The sequence below is a fragment of the Opisthocomus hoazin genome, chromosome Z (genome assembly GCF_030867145.1).
Source record: "Opisthocomus hoazin isolate bOpiHoa1 chromosome Z, bOpiHoa1.hap1, whole genome shotgun sequence".
NCBI classification, from domain to species: Eukaryota; Metazoa; Chordata; class Aves; order Opisthocomiformes; family Opisthocomidae; genus Opisthocomus; species Opisthocomus hoazin.
Genome location: NC_134454.1, coordinates 77177718 through 77192727, shown reverse-complemented (window position 1 = coordinate 77192727; position 15010 = coordinate 77177718). Strand labels below are relative to the sequence as shown.

At 41.5% G+C, this 15010-nt stretch overlaps 1 protein-coding gene across 1 annotated transcript; it reads right to left on the bottom strand.

Annotated features, from left to right (window-relative positions):
- Window positions 1–911: 911 nt before the first annotated feature.
- AGXT2 (alanine--glyoxylate aminotransferase 2) lies at window positions 912–15010 on the bottom strand. The gene is made up of 14 exons (XM_075411047.1): window positions 14935–15010; window positions 13620–13705; window positions 13013–13197; window positions 12596–12719; window positions 11390–11484; window positions 10163–10256; window positions 8992–9085; window positions 7879–7979; window positions 6684–6776; window positions 5725–5857; window positions 4966–5054; window positions 3328–3477; window positions 2868–2966; window positions 912–1370 (listed from the first exon to the last, which is right to left on the bottom strand). The coding sequence occupies exons 1-14, from the start codon at window positions 14975–14977 to the stop codon at window positions 1260–1262; spliced, it is 1497 nt and encodes a 498-aa protein (XP_075267162.1). The 5' UTR covers window positions 14978–15010; the 3' UTR covers window positions 912–1259.

The following is a 15010-nucleotide window of genomic DNA, read 5'->3' as shown; positions in this document are numbered from 1 at the left end:
GCATTCAGCAAGTTCCTCTGAAGTTTCAACTCATTGTGCAAATGGCAAAATACTCTCCTTCCCCCACAGGTAACAGTACCTTTACTGGGTCGAGGAATTATTCAAATGTGAAAATTCGAATGAAAGTGAAGTGATAAATGCGCAGTTCTTGTTGACTCCACAGTGACATTTTTTTGTTGTTGTTGGCAACTGAAGGAGGTAATGAACTAAAACATTTTAAAAAGTGATTATGTAAGAAAGAAACATGGCATTTCATTTCACCAGCCAGAGTTTGTGTCTTTGCTAAATGACTAGTGGGTGTGCTGTGCAATCCTGAAAGCAGCAGGAGGAAAAGAAAAGCATATTTTGGAGAGGATGACGACTGGATTAGAGCCCCACGATAAATATAATTGCTGTAATTAGAAACTTTTCAGCTTCTGTGTGCACACAGTTTTTTTTTCATGCTCTAATTGCAGCGTGTCCTTACAGTAAGGGTAAACAGTTTTAACTCTGCTTGAAGCCTCCAGGTATGTTCTGCTCAGGGTGGTTCTCGGCCAGAGATTGACTACGCTTACGTAAGTGAAATCTCACAGAATGAACCCTGCAGCATTACTTTTTGACTTGTTTTTCTTATTTAAACAAGTACTTTATTACTTGTGTGGTTTACAAATGCTTGTATGTATTGGGTATAAATACATATTATATAAGTATGGGTATATATGGCAACGTTTTGGTAGCAGGGTGGCAGGGCACTGTGGAAGGCAGGCAGGGACTACCCTGCACTGGTCACAGCCAGCTCTGCAATGCCGCACGCCAACACTTGGTGCTTCTCCAAAACTGTATTTAAGAACCGGCAGCAAGCGCCGTGGTGCAAAGGGACAGGGGCAGGGCAGTGCTAAGGGGACTACAGATGCTACAGAGTCCAAACAGAATGTACTTCCCCAAAACTTTATTAATTTGCTATCACTCTTTCTAAAAATTACCAGTTTTATTATGACTGTCATAGATAAAAGATGAATATATGTCTGTCTCTTTATCTGATACCCAGTTAATCCCATCAGGGGTTTTATGCCAATACTAGAATAGGTGTGCAGTTAATACATGCCACCACTGTACAAAACGGATCAGAGCATATTCTTTGTTCAACACTGGATCTGTCAGACTGCTTTTATGATACTGAACAAGTATTTCATCCTCCGACGATGATCATCTTATCCAGCGTAGATTAGTGCAGAGTCTCGGTGGCAAGTATGCGTGTGTCTTGTGTAAGGAAACAAGTCTTATTTTGCAGCTGCTCTTTCCATGTGTCTCTCTAAAGCAGTACGAAATACTTCCACAGCAAAGTCGACATCCTTTTTAGTAATGCACATAGGAGGTTTAATTCTAAATGTCTGAGGAGGAAAAAAAAAAAGAAAAAAAATTCTTAAAATTCTATGGAAAGTATACAGTTTCTAGCAGCCCACCTAGGTCAGCACGCACCTTCTGCCCCAAAAAATCTAACCCTAAGTGTGAAAAATAGTATTATAGGAGAACAGCAGAGCCAGGACTGAGGCTTCTGATAAATGCACTCTGAAGTGGGGCAAGTTTGGACTTGACTGCATCCAGCTCCCACTCCACTCCTGTGACAAACCCAGCTGCCTCCAAAGAGACCTGACTATGCTAGGTGACGTTTGCAGCTCTGCTCCTCCAGACAGAGATGGTATTAAACCTTAGATGGGTTTGTGCTAAGAAAGAAGAGAGACAGGTGTATATTCCAGCTTTGTCACAGGGAAAAGTAATGTCTGCTGAGCGTGGCAGCCTCTTGCATTGTGTCAGCTGATTTGCTGTTACAGGCTTTTTTTAAGGTTTCTGAGGGAATGTGTTACGAAAGAATGACTAACTGTCAGTTAGGGCACTATAGCTTGAAGGCATGTTGATCAGGAAGGAATATATGCACAATTTAACTTGTCAAGAACATAGGTTCTTAAATCTAAATGTTTGATCATAATGTTTCCAAGAGTATTTAACTTCCACAAGAATCTTAAACTTGCAGTGTACATTCTTCTGTCATCGTATCCCAGGACTTCGTGCAGCAAGAGTGGAACAACGGTCTTTTGCACCCACAGCTGCAGCTGAAGCCAACACTCGCAGACAAGCAGCACTCTCGTGAGGCAGAATCAGATTTTACTGCACTGTGAGCTGCAGCCTGTTACCTGCGTCCTGCTCTGTGACCTGCAGAAGAACCGAATAGGTGACAGATGCAGCGTCCTGCTTATTGCAGCCACCCTGCATCCACCTCACGCAGAAGCTGCTTCCTCTGCGTCAGAGGGCTTTGCTGCTCTGGCCAGCCCCCAGGCAACGCTCTGCTACCAGCTCGTGTGCTGCCAGGAGCCGGTGGCACGGTGCCCTGGGTGCAGCATGGGGCATCTTCAGCTGCTGTGGGCTGACGTCCATTCACAGGCAGTTCCCACTTCTGTGCTGCGTTGTGGAATTTGCTATTAACAACTCTTTTTTTTTTATTACCATACAGGTAGAACGTTACAAGCTCTCTAGACTGAAAGAACTAGCAAAACCAAACTCCTTCTGTACCGACATAACCTGGACAGTAGCAAAGACTTAGCAGGCCTGAGTATTGCTGGTTTCTTCTTAATTTTCATAGACTATAGTACATTGCTTTTCTAGGGGAAGTTGTCCCTCTAAACGAAAACTCCAAACTTAGAGCTAGTTCGGCATACTTGAGAAGACTCAAATAGCTCCTGCCCAATTTATAAAATAAGCAAAACTGAACAGCCTAAGAGTATGTGTTTTCTAGTTTATTTACTAAACTGAAGTTAATTTATCTTGAGGGAAACAGGATGTCATTCATGAGGACAGAAAATAAGCTTGACGTAGAGGCAAAGGTTCAGTACCTGACTGTAGAGTCCTCCTCTGCCGATCAGAACCCCCATCTCTCGACAATCCTCCCAGATCTGACTGATTTCTTCAGCTGGAAGAGGGTGGCGACTGTCCTAAGGAAAATGTACATTAAACTTCACTTAGACATTCTAAATTGGTTCTGTGAAAAAGACGTATATTGCAGTCTCTCCAGGAAATCCCACCCCCATCTCTGGCTGAAAATATTAGCTGCATAATTTATCTGCTTTCTAAGATGAGTTTATGCAATTTAGGTACACCAGTCACTGTTTACTCAAAACTTGTGAAATATTTGAAATGCTGGAATATTCTGGATCGTTTTCAGCCAGAGCAATGTTTTGTCGCTTCACTAGCTGTTTTCTAATAGAAAAATCTTGCTATTATTTCAACGGAAATAAAACGTGATAAAACATTCAATGGCACTGTAAATTGAATGGAATAAAGTAAATCACTCACCTTATCTGTCACCATTTCTACTCCAATCATAAGTCCCTTGCCACGGACATCTCCAACAATCTCAAATTTATCCCGTAGTTTGGCCAACTCCAGTAGCATGTATGTTCCCACATCCTCACTGTTTTTTTGTAGACCATCTTCTTCAATAGCCTGGTTAAAATGATGTACAATGATGCAGGAAAAGCTTCCCATACAGTCGGTTAATCCCTGTTTAGCTTGATGACACATTATGTTTATCTCCCTTCCTTGCAGACTATGTTCCTTCGCTACTACGGTCCTTACATTTTTCTTCTCTTACAATCCTCTAACAGCATCACAGTACGCTTGAACATAATATTTTGATGTTTCTGTGGCATTTTTCATGTTTTACTTACTATTCCACAAACATTATCCAGCAATTCATGCTCATATGTACTCATAACTGAAAATACCTGACCAGCAGGATTATTTTCAAAATCCTACCGGAAATATTTTAATTCTTTCCACAGTATCAGGAGAAGAATATAATTTGACAAGGCATACATATGTGTACTAGGCAGCCTTTTAGGAAAAAATTGATTGTTTTAATTAGATTCATCAACACCACACTTTTTAATCACAATCTTTGTTTCTGTTCCTTACTCTGCTCTCCTTAATCAAAGTTCTGACATGCAGCCAGCTATCAGCACTGACATGCACAAACCGTTTTATGAACTTTATAGTTGCACTAAGAAAATTCACATGAAAAAAACAAAAAATACAATTACAGAAGTTACAGTGGGTGCTTCTCCTCCCTCCCCCCGTGCCCTTTTCTTTCAACTCCATTTTATTCTTCCTGACTCTGACAACCTCCTTGGGCTTATTTCAGATTCAGGCTCCAAGTTACTTCAGAGCCAAAAAATCCCAAAACAAACATGGGTTTAGACTTTCTTATTTGTAAACAGTTTTTTTTTTTAAATCTTTTTATTTATATGACCAATCATTTTATAAAACAGCTTAAAACCCCCCAAAACACTCAGGAAAGTAACATGAATAGAAACAGCATCTGCTGTAATGAAATGAGATTGAAGGACAAATTAAATTGCAACCCACTGCTCACTGATGGATTTTCTGCTGGATAGTAAGTTAAAATTCACGGCAAATTTTTCTGTTGTCTTTTTCATGAGGATTTTTTTTTCAAAAGGAATTCTGACTAATATTTTTAACTATCTGGGCTTTTTAGGCATAAGGTAAAAGCTGTGGAGTTAAAACAATTTTGTTAAGCATGTGTGTCAGGGAACAAATTTGGTTTAGCTGAAGATTTGTGTAGTCCTGTGAAAGAGTTAGCTAAGGCTTTTGAGTAAGTGCTTTCCTACATTTTTATTAACAAAGTAAAGAAGGTAAGGGAGACAAAGAAAGATGAGTCTGAAAATATAATTAGAGGACTCCTATTCTTGCTAGAGCGATGAAAATTTTGCAATGGAACTAATCAAGAAGTTTTGCTGCACACAGGGCACATTGGCCATGTATGCATAATGCAGCATACGTTTATACATTTTATATAGTTATTTAAAAAATTGCCCACATAGAACTTTCTAGTAAGAATAAATGTAAACATTTTCCATATTTTTCTACAAGAAAAAGTGTGGAATATATAGCTTTATATAACATTCTCCCTACATCAAGAACCGCAGCTCCAACTACGCAGGCCAAAGGGCTTCCTCCAAACGTATTAAAGTGAAGGTTTTGAGCCAAAGAACTTGCAATCTCTAAAAGAAAGAGGACAACATTGATTACTCTTACAGTTGCCTTATGTTTGGTAACAGTACTTATCTGCTTTAACTTAACTGTTAAGTTAAATTTGCTGTGCTTCAACCCTGATTCTACTGGAGACAATGCAATCAGAAGATTTTATTTTTTTCCTGCAAGTAGTTTGTGCAAAATATGACTATTTCCAAAAACTATAGTGTCTAGCAGATGCTAAAACCAGACTTCTTTTTATAAGTCACACTTCTAACATACACTGTCAGTTGTCCCCTTAAACTGACATCTACAAGTTTTCTTCAGTAGATTCAACCAGCCATTTGTATGAATCAAGCAGCTGGCCAGAATGCTGCCTCATATACACACAGCATGCTGACTAGCAAAACGATGAATTCAGTGAGGATTTGCAGGGTCTATTACCCACTCTACTGATGACTCACAAGGTCATCGCTGCTTCAGTTATACAACTAACCCCATTTAAAAAATGCTTTGCACTGGTATAGCACAGCACTTGGTAAAACAAGTAATGAGAATCCAATTAACTTGTCAAAAGATAGATTAAGATTATTAATAAAGCTCAGCTGTTTGAACACACATCTCTCCAGTGAGCAATTATGGTATAGTGTATTTTATAATTGCTCTATTTTAAATCTTAGCAGAATGGAACACTTATACCTTTTGTTGTAACAACAGCTGCCATTGGAAAGCCATTACCAATTCCTTTTGCCAAAGTAACAATGTCAGGAACTACACCGTGTGTTTGAAACCCCCAGAAATGGCTGCCTGTCCGTCCAAATCCTGTCTGCACCTTTCAGAAGAAAAATCCAGAGAAATCGCCATCACTTTCTCACATTTTACAATATGGTTTCTTTTTCTTGTCTTTCTGTTGTTACTGATTTGCATTAAACTGCAACTACATCTAGAGTCAACTTGTATTAGGATCCTTATTCAGATGGCTTTGCAAAAAATACTATTATTTATTGTAATTGGATTTTTCTTTCACATATGAAAAAGGTAACATGTCACCACGTCTTAGGAACGGTAAGATGCACAAATAAGCTGCAGCTTCCATTTCAAAATGGAGAGGAAATACAGTTGCTTACCACATTTCAAAAGCAACCCCACGACTGCAGATTTCTGCTACTGCAGTGCTTGAGGTACATATCACCATCACCTTGAAGTGTTTGCTACTATTTCAAAATAGCTTTAGGTAGGCAAATTCTATGTATAAACTGTATTTGCAGAGGTATACCAATCAACTCCCTTCTAGAGTTTACATATGCCAACAGCATTCATAAGAGGAAGTGTTATTGTCACAAATCTCCCATTGCAGCCGGCATTTATCAGCTGCATATCTGTATAAATGTTCTGCTCCCAAAAGGGAAGGACAGAAGCCTGCTACTAACATTACTCATGTCTAAAATCAGAATACCACGTAGCAGAATATAGGCAGTAAAACCCATGAGGGTCCTATGCTTGGAAAGATGCCCCATGTTAAAGTTAAGCTGCGAAGTGTAGAGCATTTCATTCAGATTATTTCCAGGCTTCCAGTTGGCCTTCAGTTGGATTCTTTTAAGACAACTTTCAGAGGTACCCCAAATCCTAGAGCTCTTATATAAAAACAAAAAACTTACTTCATCTGAAATACAAACACCCCCTCTTTCCCGTACTAGCTGATAAGCTTCCTTCAAGAAACTTCTTGGGTACTGAACAGCTCCATTTACCCCCTGACAAGACAAAAAAGACAAAGTTTTCATGAACAGACGAGGAAATGGGAGTTCCGCTGTGTGACCGTACTACAGCAAGAAGAATACCAGCAGCCCTCAGGTAATGGCAAGCCTGTGGTCTCAAGTTTCTGCCTTCAGCAGTGAAACCACTTCAAAAAGTTCCTCCTTAGGTCACTCATTCCCACTCTGCAGGTCAGTTTGCTGCTCCGTTACTTGTGCTGGTATAAATGTTTGTGAGGCCATGCTGTAAACTGCATTACTGTAAGACAGAGTCAATTAAAGACGAACTGCCAAAACAAGTACCTTGAAAGCTTACACACTGAGAAATCCAGAAACTGTGTTTGATGACAAAGTTAATCAGAGAATTTACATCCCTTCTTTGATTCATTTGTTTAAAACATGATTTCTTCGATTTCTGTTCACCTTGCCAGTTTTCATCTAGATCAGAAATTGCACTCTACACCAGGACTGCAACAGCTTCTTAGACTTCAGTATGTAAAGGCTTAGAAGACAGCAAAACCAGAGAACAGCTCCAATTTTCTCTGTGGTCACAATTCTCTTATTTTTTTTCTTGCCTTTCCTGTTCCCGGGATGTGTTCTCCATCCTACTTAAGAACCACACATGCAGCAGTTCTGAAACTAGAGTGAAGCACTGAGAGAATGAATCCTGTGGCCACCACTTGCTGCACAGCAGCTAAAAATATAGTGGATGACATGGCTGGGAAGAGCTGGAAGTGGGATGGAGTTAAAACATATAGAAACAGTAAAGAGAAAAGCAGTATGAAATTTGGAAGAAAGTATCAGAAACTAAACAATAGTTAATTTACTCTCTATTTAAATGCAGAAAAAATGTGTACATTTAATAGTGATTCTCTGTTTAATTCAACCTCATGAGCAAAAGTCTAGCTCCCTTGAAATCAGTGACAAAAGCTGAAGTTTTAAGACAGTGCATCCATTCTTTCAAATATTTAAGGTGTTGAAGGCATTAAAAATCTAGTAAAAATCGGCAGAAGTCTATGTTTAGGATGTAGCTAAAGAATATCAAATCTGAGTGTTTCACACTATTTGTACTATCACAACTGAGATATGGTGAACTACCTACTTGAATTGGTTCAGCAATAAATCCAGCTATTGTCTTTGGCACAGAGGTATTCAGAGTATCTTTGAACTGTTCAATGTACTGGTCATTTGCATGACATAGACCTGTTGACAGGGGAAATAGTTTAAAGGGAATTTACTTTAAATGACACAAAACTAGCTTCAAAACATGAAATTACACACCTAAGCGAAAAATATTACCTGACTGCACGGTAAACATCATCTCTCAAATACACAATAAAAGGCTAAACATTAAAGGAGGGAGTCCCTTATTTTCTCTAAAACCATCTTCACTCTAAGGAATGCCAGTTCCAAAACAGCAAGGCAAAGCTGCCAGGCGGTAAGATGTTACACATTATACAGGCCAGTAAGCTGTAGGTTAGAGAAAGTGTTTGTGAATCGCCTACACCAGCAGACACTTTCTCAGGGGTTAACACCAGCATAAAACATAAGGAATCGTTAGGTTAGTGCAGGTATGAGGATTCTGGAAAATACCGCTGCGTATACTGAAATAAAGAACAGAGCAATTAGTACAGCTAATGCTGCCGTTGACTAGGGAGGGCAAAGCTAAAAAGAAAACATTCCGTTATGTATGCATGTGAATTAAAATACTGAAGAGTGCCTGTTGAAACAGTGGAAGAAAATTACTATAATTGTTGTTAACAGGAGAGCAGTAGAGGGGCTGTGTTCCGTATGGAATGTTTTGCCTCATATAAGACTTTTTGCCTATCACTGGCTTCAGGTTGTCCTTACGATTCATGTTATTCCAAACAAAAGCTAGAGAGCTGTCAGAACTTCAGGAACAGCAGAAAACACCAATCAACATTTTTATTCTTCCAGACGTGCTAAACTGAGTTCTACAGCTTCCAGAGTTGATCATGACAAATGCTGCAAACAGAGGCTGGGATTTTAAGAAGAAATCTGAGCATACGAGGTGTCACCTGCTCAGAATTTTTCCCAGTGGGAAGCAGGTGCCTGAGCCTCTCTGCAATATTTTCTTTGGTTGCCCTTGCAAATCCTAACCAGATGTCTACCTTTCTTCAAGAGGTAAATATAATCTATTTCCACAGCCCTCTAGTATAATCTAAAAGCCAAATACTTTTTGTCATTGACCAACCTTCGGAACAGCTGCATTTTCGAACAGTTTGCACTGGAGAATCTCTACAACGGCTGCCTCCCCACGGACCACGAAAAATATCTGGTAACATCGTCTGTCAAGTATAAGAGAAATAGCTACAGATTTGATGACGCTTTTCTAGGAGATGTTTTGATCATATTTATGGATGACTAATGAAAAAAACTGAAAAAAGTCTGTTAGATTCAAAGGGCATACGTAGTTCAAGCAACTTGTCTGAAGAATTCTTCTGGAATAACACCAAACTTCTCCCTCAAGAAATGGTAGAACAGAGACAGTTTTGCAACCAAGAAGTTTAGACTATTCCAGAAATAGTCACTCAACAGATGATTTCCTTTGTTTTGTTCTTTAAGTTAGTCAGCTGTTTTGGTTACCCAAGATTAATAGCAACATTTTTAGAGTTGCTGGCAGTACTTCAATAATCCAAACTACGATAAAAATCTGCAAAATACAGGAAGGCAGGCAGCTCTATTAGAGTAATTACAGGCTGGGAATAGGGAATTCCAGCCTTCTGATCCTGACTGCTGATGAAACACTGTGTGACTCCAGGCACTTGTTTATTGAGCCAGGTTGGGAGGCTGCTATAAAGGAGCCTTCCTATAGCCAATGCTGCGGGTGAGCTGTCACCAGTACAGACCAGAGTAGCCTATGACAGCTCCTAGCAGACAGAAAGTCATTCCTATCTGCTCAAGGGCAAGGAGATAACATATTGCCATTTACCCCCAATGGATCTCCTTAACCGCTATGTCTCCTGTCTCGCTGAGATGAGGGATGCAGGTTTTTATTTTTCCCAGTGGAGGACCGTCTTCAGACCAGCCGAAAGCAGCTTTGCACAGATTTGCCAAAACAAACTTGAGAAAGGGGGTTCTGAGCATTATTATTCTGCACCTTACATAGAGTTCCATGCAAGCACCAAGCATGACTAAAGAACTGTAAATCATGACCACTCACGTTACGGCTGCCCTGACTCCAAATTAGCATAAATAACTACACAGCGAAGGGAAGTGGACTCTTACACAGCAGGAACAGCTACACCACAACTTAGTTAGTGACCATAAAGCACTCAGAGGATAGAAAATGTACTAATTGTTGAAATTTTCAAATAAACTGTTAGTTACCCAGAGTACTTAAAAAAAATAATTAAAAATCTCACTGTTGAACAGCCAAAGCCATTGGCAACACCATGCTTATAAAGACCAACAGATGTCAATCCCAGTGTGTAAGGGCTGCCTCCATGGTACGCTCCTCTGTGCAAACAAAGAAAGCACATGAACATCACTCATTTCCAAGAAGAGACTGTAGCAATATTAGTTCTGAGAAGGCATGCTTCTGGGCTACAAATTATTGGGGAAAATGCAGATGGTTACACTCAAAACAAGAAGATTCCTACTGCCATTTTTTTTCTCTGTTTTTGGAGGATTCGTGACTGTCCATCTGCACCGGCTTCCTGAAATTTCAAATGTTAAAATTGCGAGGTAATGTTTGCAAGCAGAGAACAATGACAGCAACAGCAATTCAGACAGTGCTTCACAAAGTTCTGCTGTAGCACCTGAGTCCAACACAGCAAACATCTCTGTTCTTTGAATCTTGGAAACTGCTGCTCTCTCCAACAGATGCTGCCAATCGTTAAACTAGAGGGTGGTTTTCTGCCAGTTTTATACACAAACCAAAAGTTCATTAATGGGAATATACAAGCAAGGTGGGTACCCAATGTTCTGATGAACAGAATAACAGAAAAATACAGCTCTTCATAACAAGGTACTTTATTTGAGGCCACTTGGGATGCACAGTGAAGAGAACTGCTTACACTGGTGCTTACACAGCACTCACCCCTGCACCACCTCTGCCATCATGCCAGAAGAGCTGTTTGTCTACATGTGCAGTGAACTGTGGCTCAGGGATCTGGCAGAAAAATAAGGCAGCAAAACAAACAAAACAAAAAATCCTTCTGCCAGGTTAGCTTTCAGCCAGAGCAGTTCCCTGCTGCGGTTCAATGCACTGCTGCTCCACAGGTACCTTTGTACCCCCATCCAAGGCAGGCACTCCAGTGGTGGAATGAAGAAAGAAACTAGAAATTGCTGAAGCCTGCTCTGGCTCTGAATGAAGATCCATCAAAGCACACCCTGAACACAGATACTAGACCCTTTTCTAAGTTACAAAAGCAAAAATTGTAGGTTGTTTTGTATGCATCTAGTCCTAATATACTGTATCATATCTTCAACTCCTGTTTTACTCCTCTTTGTCAAATAAAATAATTTTACAGTGTTATCCTCAGCAGATTTGGGATTAAAAAGTTCTCCGTTATTTGTTGGTTTAGGCACATAGAGACTGGTCACACACACACAAATGACTTTTGTAAAGATCTGTCTGTCACCATTACCTGAAACAGATGATGTCGAAGTTACGAGTATACAGCCTTGCCATGAACATAGCCAAATCGTTGGCTTCTGACCCGCTGTTGGTTAGATAAACCACCTACGGTAGAACGTTTAGGATCAGTACAGCACACAACTACCACCTTCCTGTTCAGCATCAGACCACGTCACATAGTAAGATTATGCACTATAAACTGTTACTACCACAAGGTGACTTCACAGTAGTAAGCTTAATGCTGCCCACACACTACATAAGACAACTAAGATCAAGCTGATCTACTCAAGGAGAGTACAGATAATCTTTAAGAGTGGGAGTCTTCAGGTTTTCCTAAGAGGGAACAGTGATTCAAAGAAAAATGAAAGTGTCTGGGTCAAACTGACCATGACTGACTGAACAGAAATAACCTTCGCACAGGCAAAAAGGGCTGTATGGTGTCCCTGCATATTAGTTACTAGGAGTGACATAAGCAAGACACAGCTGTGGAACAGAGGAGGTAAGCAGAGCTTGCTTACTGGGAGCAAATGAGAATTAAGGGGATATCCTGAACAGAAGCTCTGAGATCTGAAAACAGCTCAAATTCTAGTGGCACTGCTGTTAATTTTCAGAAGTGACTGAGATCCTCCACTGCTTAAACTATGCAGATGCTTTACATTTTAAATTTTTTTTTAATTCTCTTTCCATTTTTAAGATTGCGATAGCTTCACACTTTTCTGCTAACCTAATTTCATTTTATGACCAGTTTATTTTACCTGAAAGCAAACACAATATTCTTCCTACTGTTTCTGGCTATATGAAATGTGACATTTATGTGGTTTATTTATTTAAATGTTAGCAAACCTCACTACACAAAGTACTATCAAGTAATTTTCACTGTTAATTTTCACGAGACCAAGCAAATTAAGGCTGGCTACATAAAATAATCGCTAACATCTTCACAGTTCCTTCAGTAATGCTCCTTCACAATGACAACTGGAAAGAAAGGACAAACAGAACAGTAACTTGGGATATTATGCTTGTCTACCTCTGGGTCTACATAAAGGCCTTTAGGGTCATCATGCTCTCTTTATCTCACAGTCTCTGGTCCCCATACAGGTTTCCTCTCCACAGAAATCGTGGCTCTCATTTATTTAACAAGTATTTTTTATATCAAATATTTCTTATAAACAGACACCCCTTTCACCAGCCCCTGCTCTAGTCAGAAGCAAAGTACCTTAAGTGGATCTGGAAGCAGAGAAGTTAGCTTTTCAGCGTACTCTTGGATTGACGGGTGCATGTAGATATTAGTGGTATGCCACAGGCGAGCAAGCTGTTTCTGGGTAGCCATAGTTACCTTCCTGCATGTAGCACAAGAAGAGACAAAGGGATTCAATGCAACACACGTGTGCACACATACATGCACACACCTACCTGTTACTAATTTTGAAAGCCAGACACTGCACCATTTGCCAGAGGGCTGAACAAATAGACAAAATCAATTAATTCCTCAAAATGTAGTGTAGAAATTCACCTTAATATAAGACATACTTGGCCACTTAGTGAATTATATTCTGGTTTTAGGCTCACAGTGCCACAGATTAACAATGAATAAAACCCACATAGATATTTTATAGTACAGTAACAAACTTACGGGTGACAGTGACCAACACTGACAGTGACAATTCCAGCAAAGAGATCAAGGTATCTTTGTCCTTCATAATCAAACAACCACTGCATATGTCCTTGATGCAGCAACAGTGGCTTCTTGTAATACATCCGCAGTGAAGGAGAAATATTTTGTTCACGGATCTTCTGCATGCGTTCATATGGGTAAGACTGCGTGGAACAAAAAAGTCAGTATCTGTTTACATTTTGTAAAGATCCAGAGAAATGGAGCTGTAGCAGATCACATAGATTACGCAGCTGTCTATAGCAGCTGTTGACAGAACTAAGATTTTAACAAATTCCGGCACATACAGGTTTCTACAAACCTCTGAAACTCAGCTTTGAAAAAGACTGCTGTTCTGCACTTACCTCTTCCTTAAAGGTTTCTGTATCAACAATTTGGCAACAAGTTGCAGAATTGTCACACATGTACATCCGTAGGTTGTATCCTAGTTGTAATGTAATTGGGGTTTGCCCACACTAGCAAATTTTGTAATCATATTTAATGCACTGACCATTTATAGCAGATGAGCCTATCACCCAGGTCTACTAACGCAGCCTTACTTAAATTCAGTGTAATACATACGACTTACTTGGTATTTTTCAGGTACAAAATCGCAAGGAGGCATTTTTGCTCGTGTGGAGACAGAGCTTTTCCATCTCTGCTGCCTAAAGACAACTACAAAATAGCAGGAGAATTACCAAACACATCATCAAAGCGTACATCTGAAAGAGTTTCTCAGTAAGCGTGTTCACAGAACACACAAGCTATGGTCAAAGCAAGGTTGTTGTTTGTTTTTTTTTGTCTGAGAGATTTTCTTGGGAGGAAAAAGTAATAAGTAACATATCTTTGTAAAGGCAAAATATACATTGACTGAAAAAAAAAAAAAGGCTCTTCTCTTAGCCGCTAAATCTCAGTCTTCAGTTTCACATGGACTTCTATTTTGACAGAAAAAGACTTGGAAAAGTGTCAGTTTCCAACACAAATGCTTATCTGGGAGCAGCAAGAGCAGGAACCCCCCGCGAGGGCGGGTGCCGGCAGCTCAGGCAGTGCTCTCAGGGACCAGGGTGCAGTCCCAGCAGACCCGAACCCGGCGAGCACAGCAGGGCCCACCGACGGTGCCCCAACAACGTGGGGGAGACAAATCAGGTCCAGGGTCCGACCAGGGAGTCCAGCCTGGAGCCGCAGCAGATGGGGCCAGAGACGGGGCTGGAGGCAAGGCCACCGCACGGGTCCAAGGTCCACCCAGGAGACAGGGCCATAGGGTGGACTGGTGGCCAGGCCGTGCCCACCGCACAGCTGAGGCAGGGACTGGGATCCTGGGCAGGGCGGAGGCCCCGGGTGAGGCTGCTCAGGGCAGACAGGGTGCGATCCGGGCCCTGACAACTCCCACTGCCATCTCCTGTCCTCTTCCCAAAATCCTGGAACCCTCGCACCGTCCGGCCTTCCACCCGACCGGGAGCACAGCTGAGTGGGTGCCAGTAAAAGCTGTCGTTTGGATGCAACCTCTTTCTTAAAACACCTCAGAATGTAAATGAATGCATAACAGTTTCCTGAAATAGTCAGTTTCCTGATAGTTTCCTGCCACTTCTCTTAGAACCACTTCAGAGCCCTCACGAATTAGCCACCTGCACGACTGCAGCCTCAAAGATACAAATTAAAGCCCGTCGGTTAGGGAAGTTGTGCCTCTGGACCCCTTTCAAAACGACCCACATCCACAGCTACACCCAGCCTGCTTCTTCCCCCCCGCCCCGGGAGGGGCTCTCCGGGGGACAAGTTGACCCTCCGGCCCCGGGGAACCGGGTCTGCCCACGGCGGGCAGGGCCACCCCAGCCCCTCACGGCCCGTCCGGCGCCGCCGCGCCGCCTCCCCGCGCCGCGCCGCGCCGCGCCGCGCCGGGCCCTTACCGCAGCCGAGCCGCCGCAGCGCGGGCCCGCCGCCCCCCGCCATCGCGGCCGGTGACCGGGCAGCACCGGGCGCGGG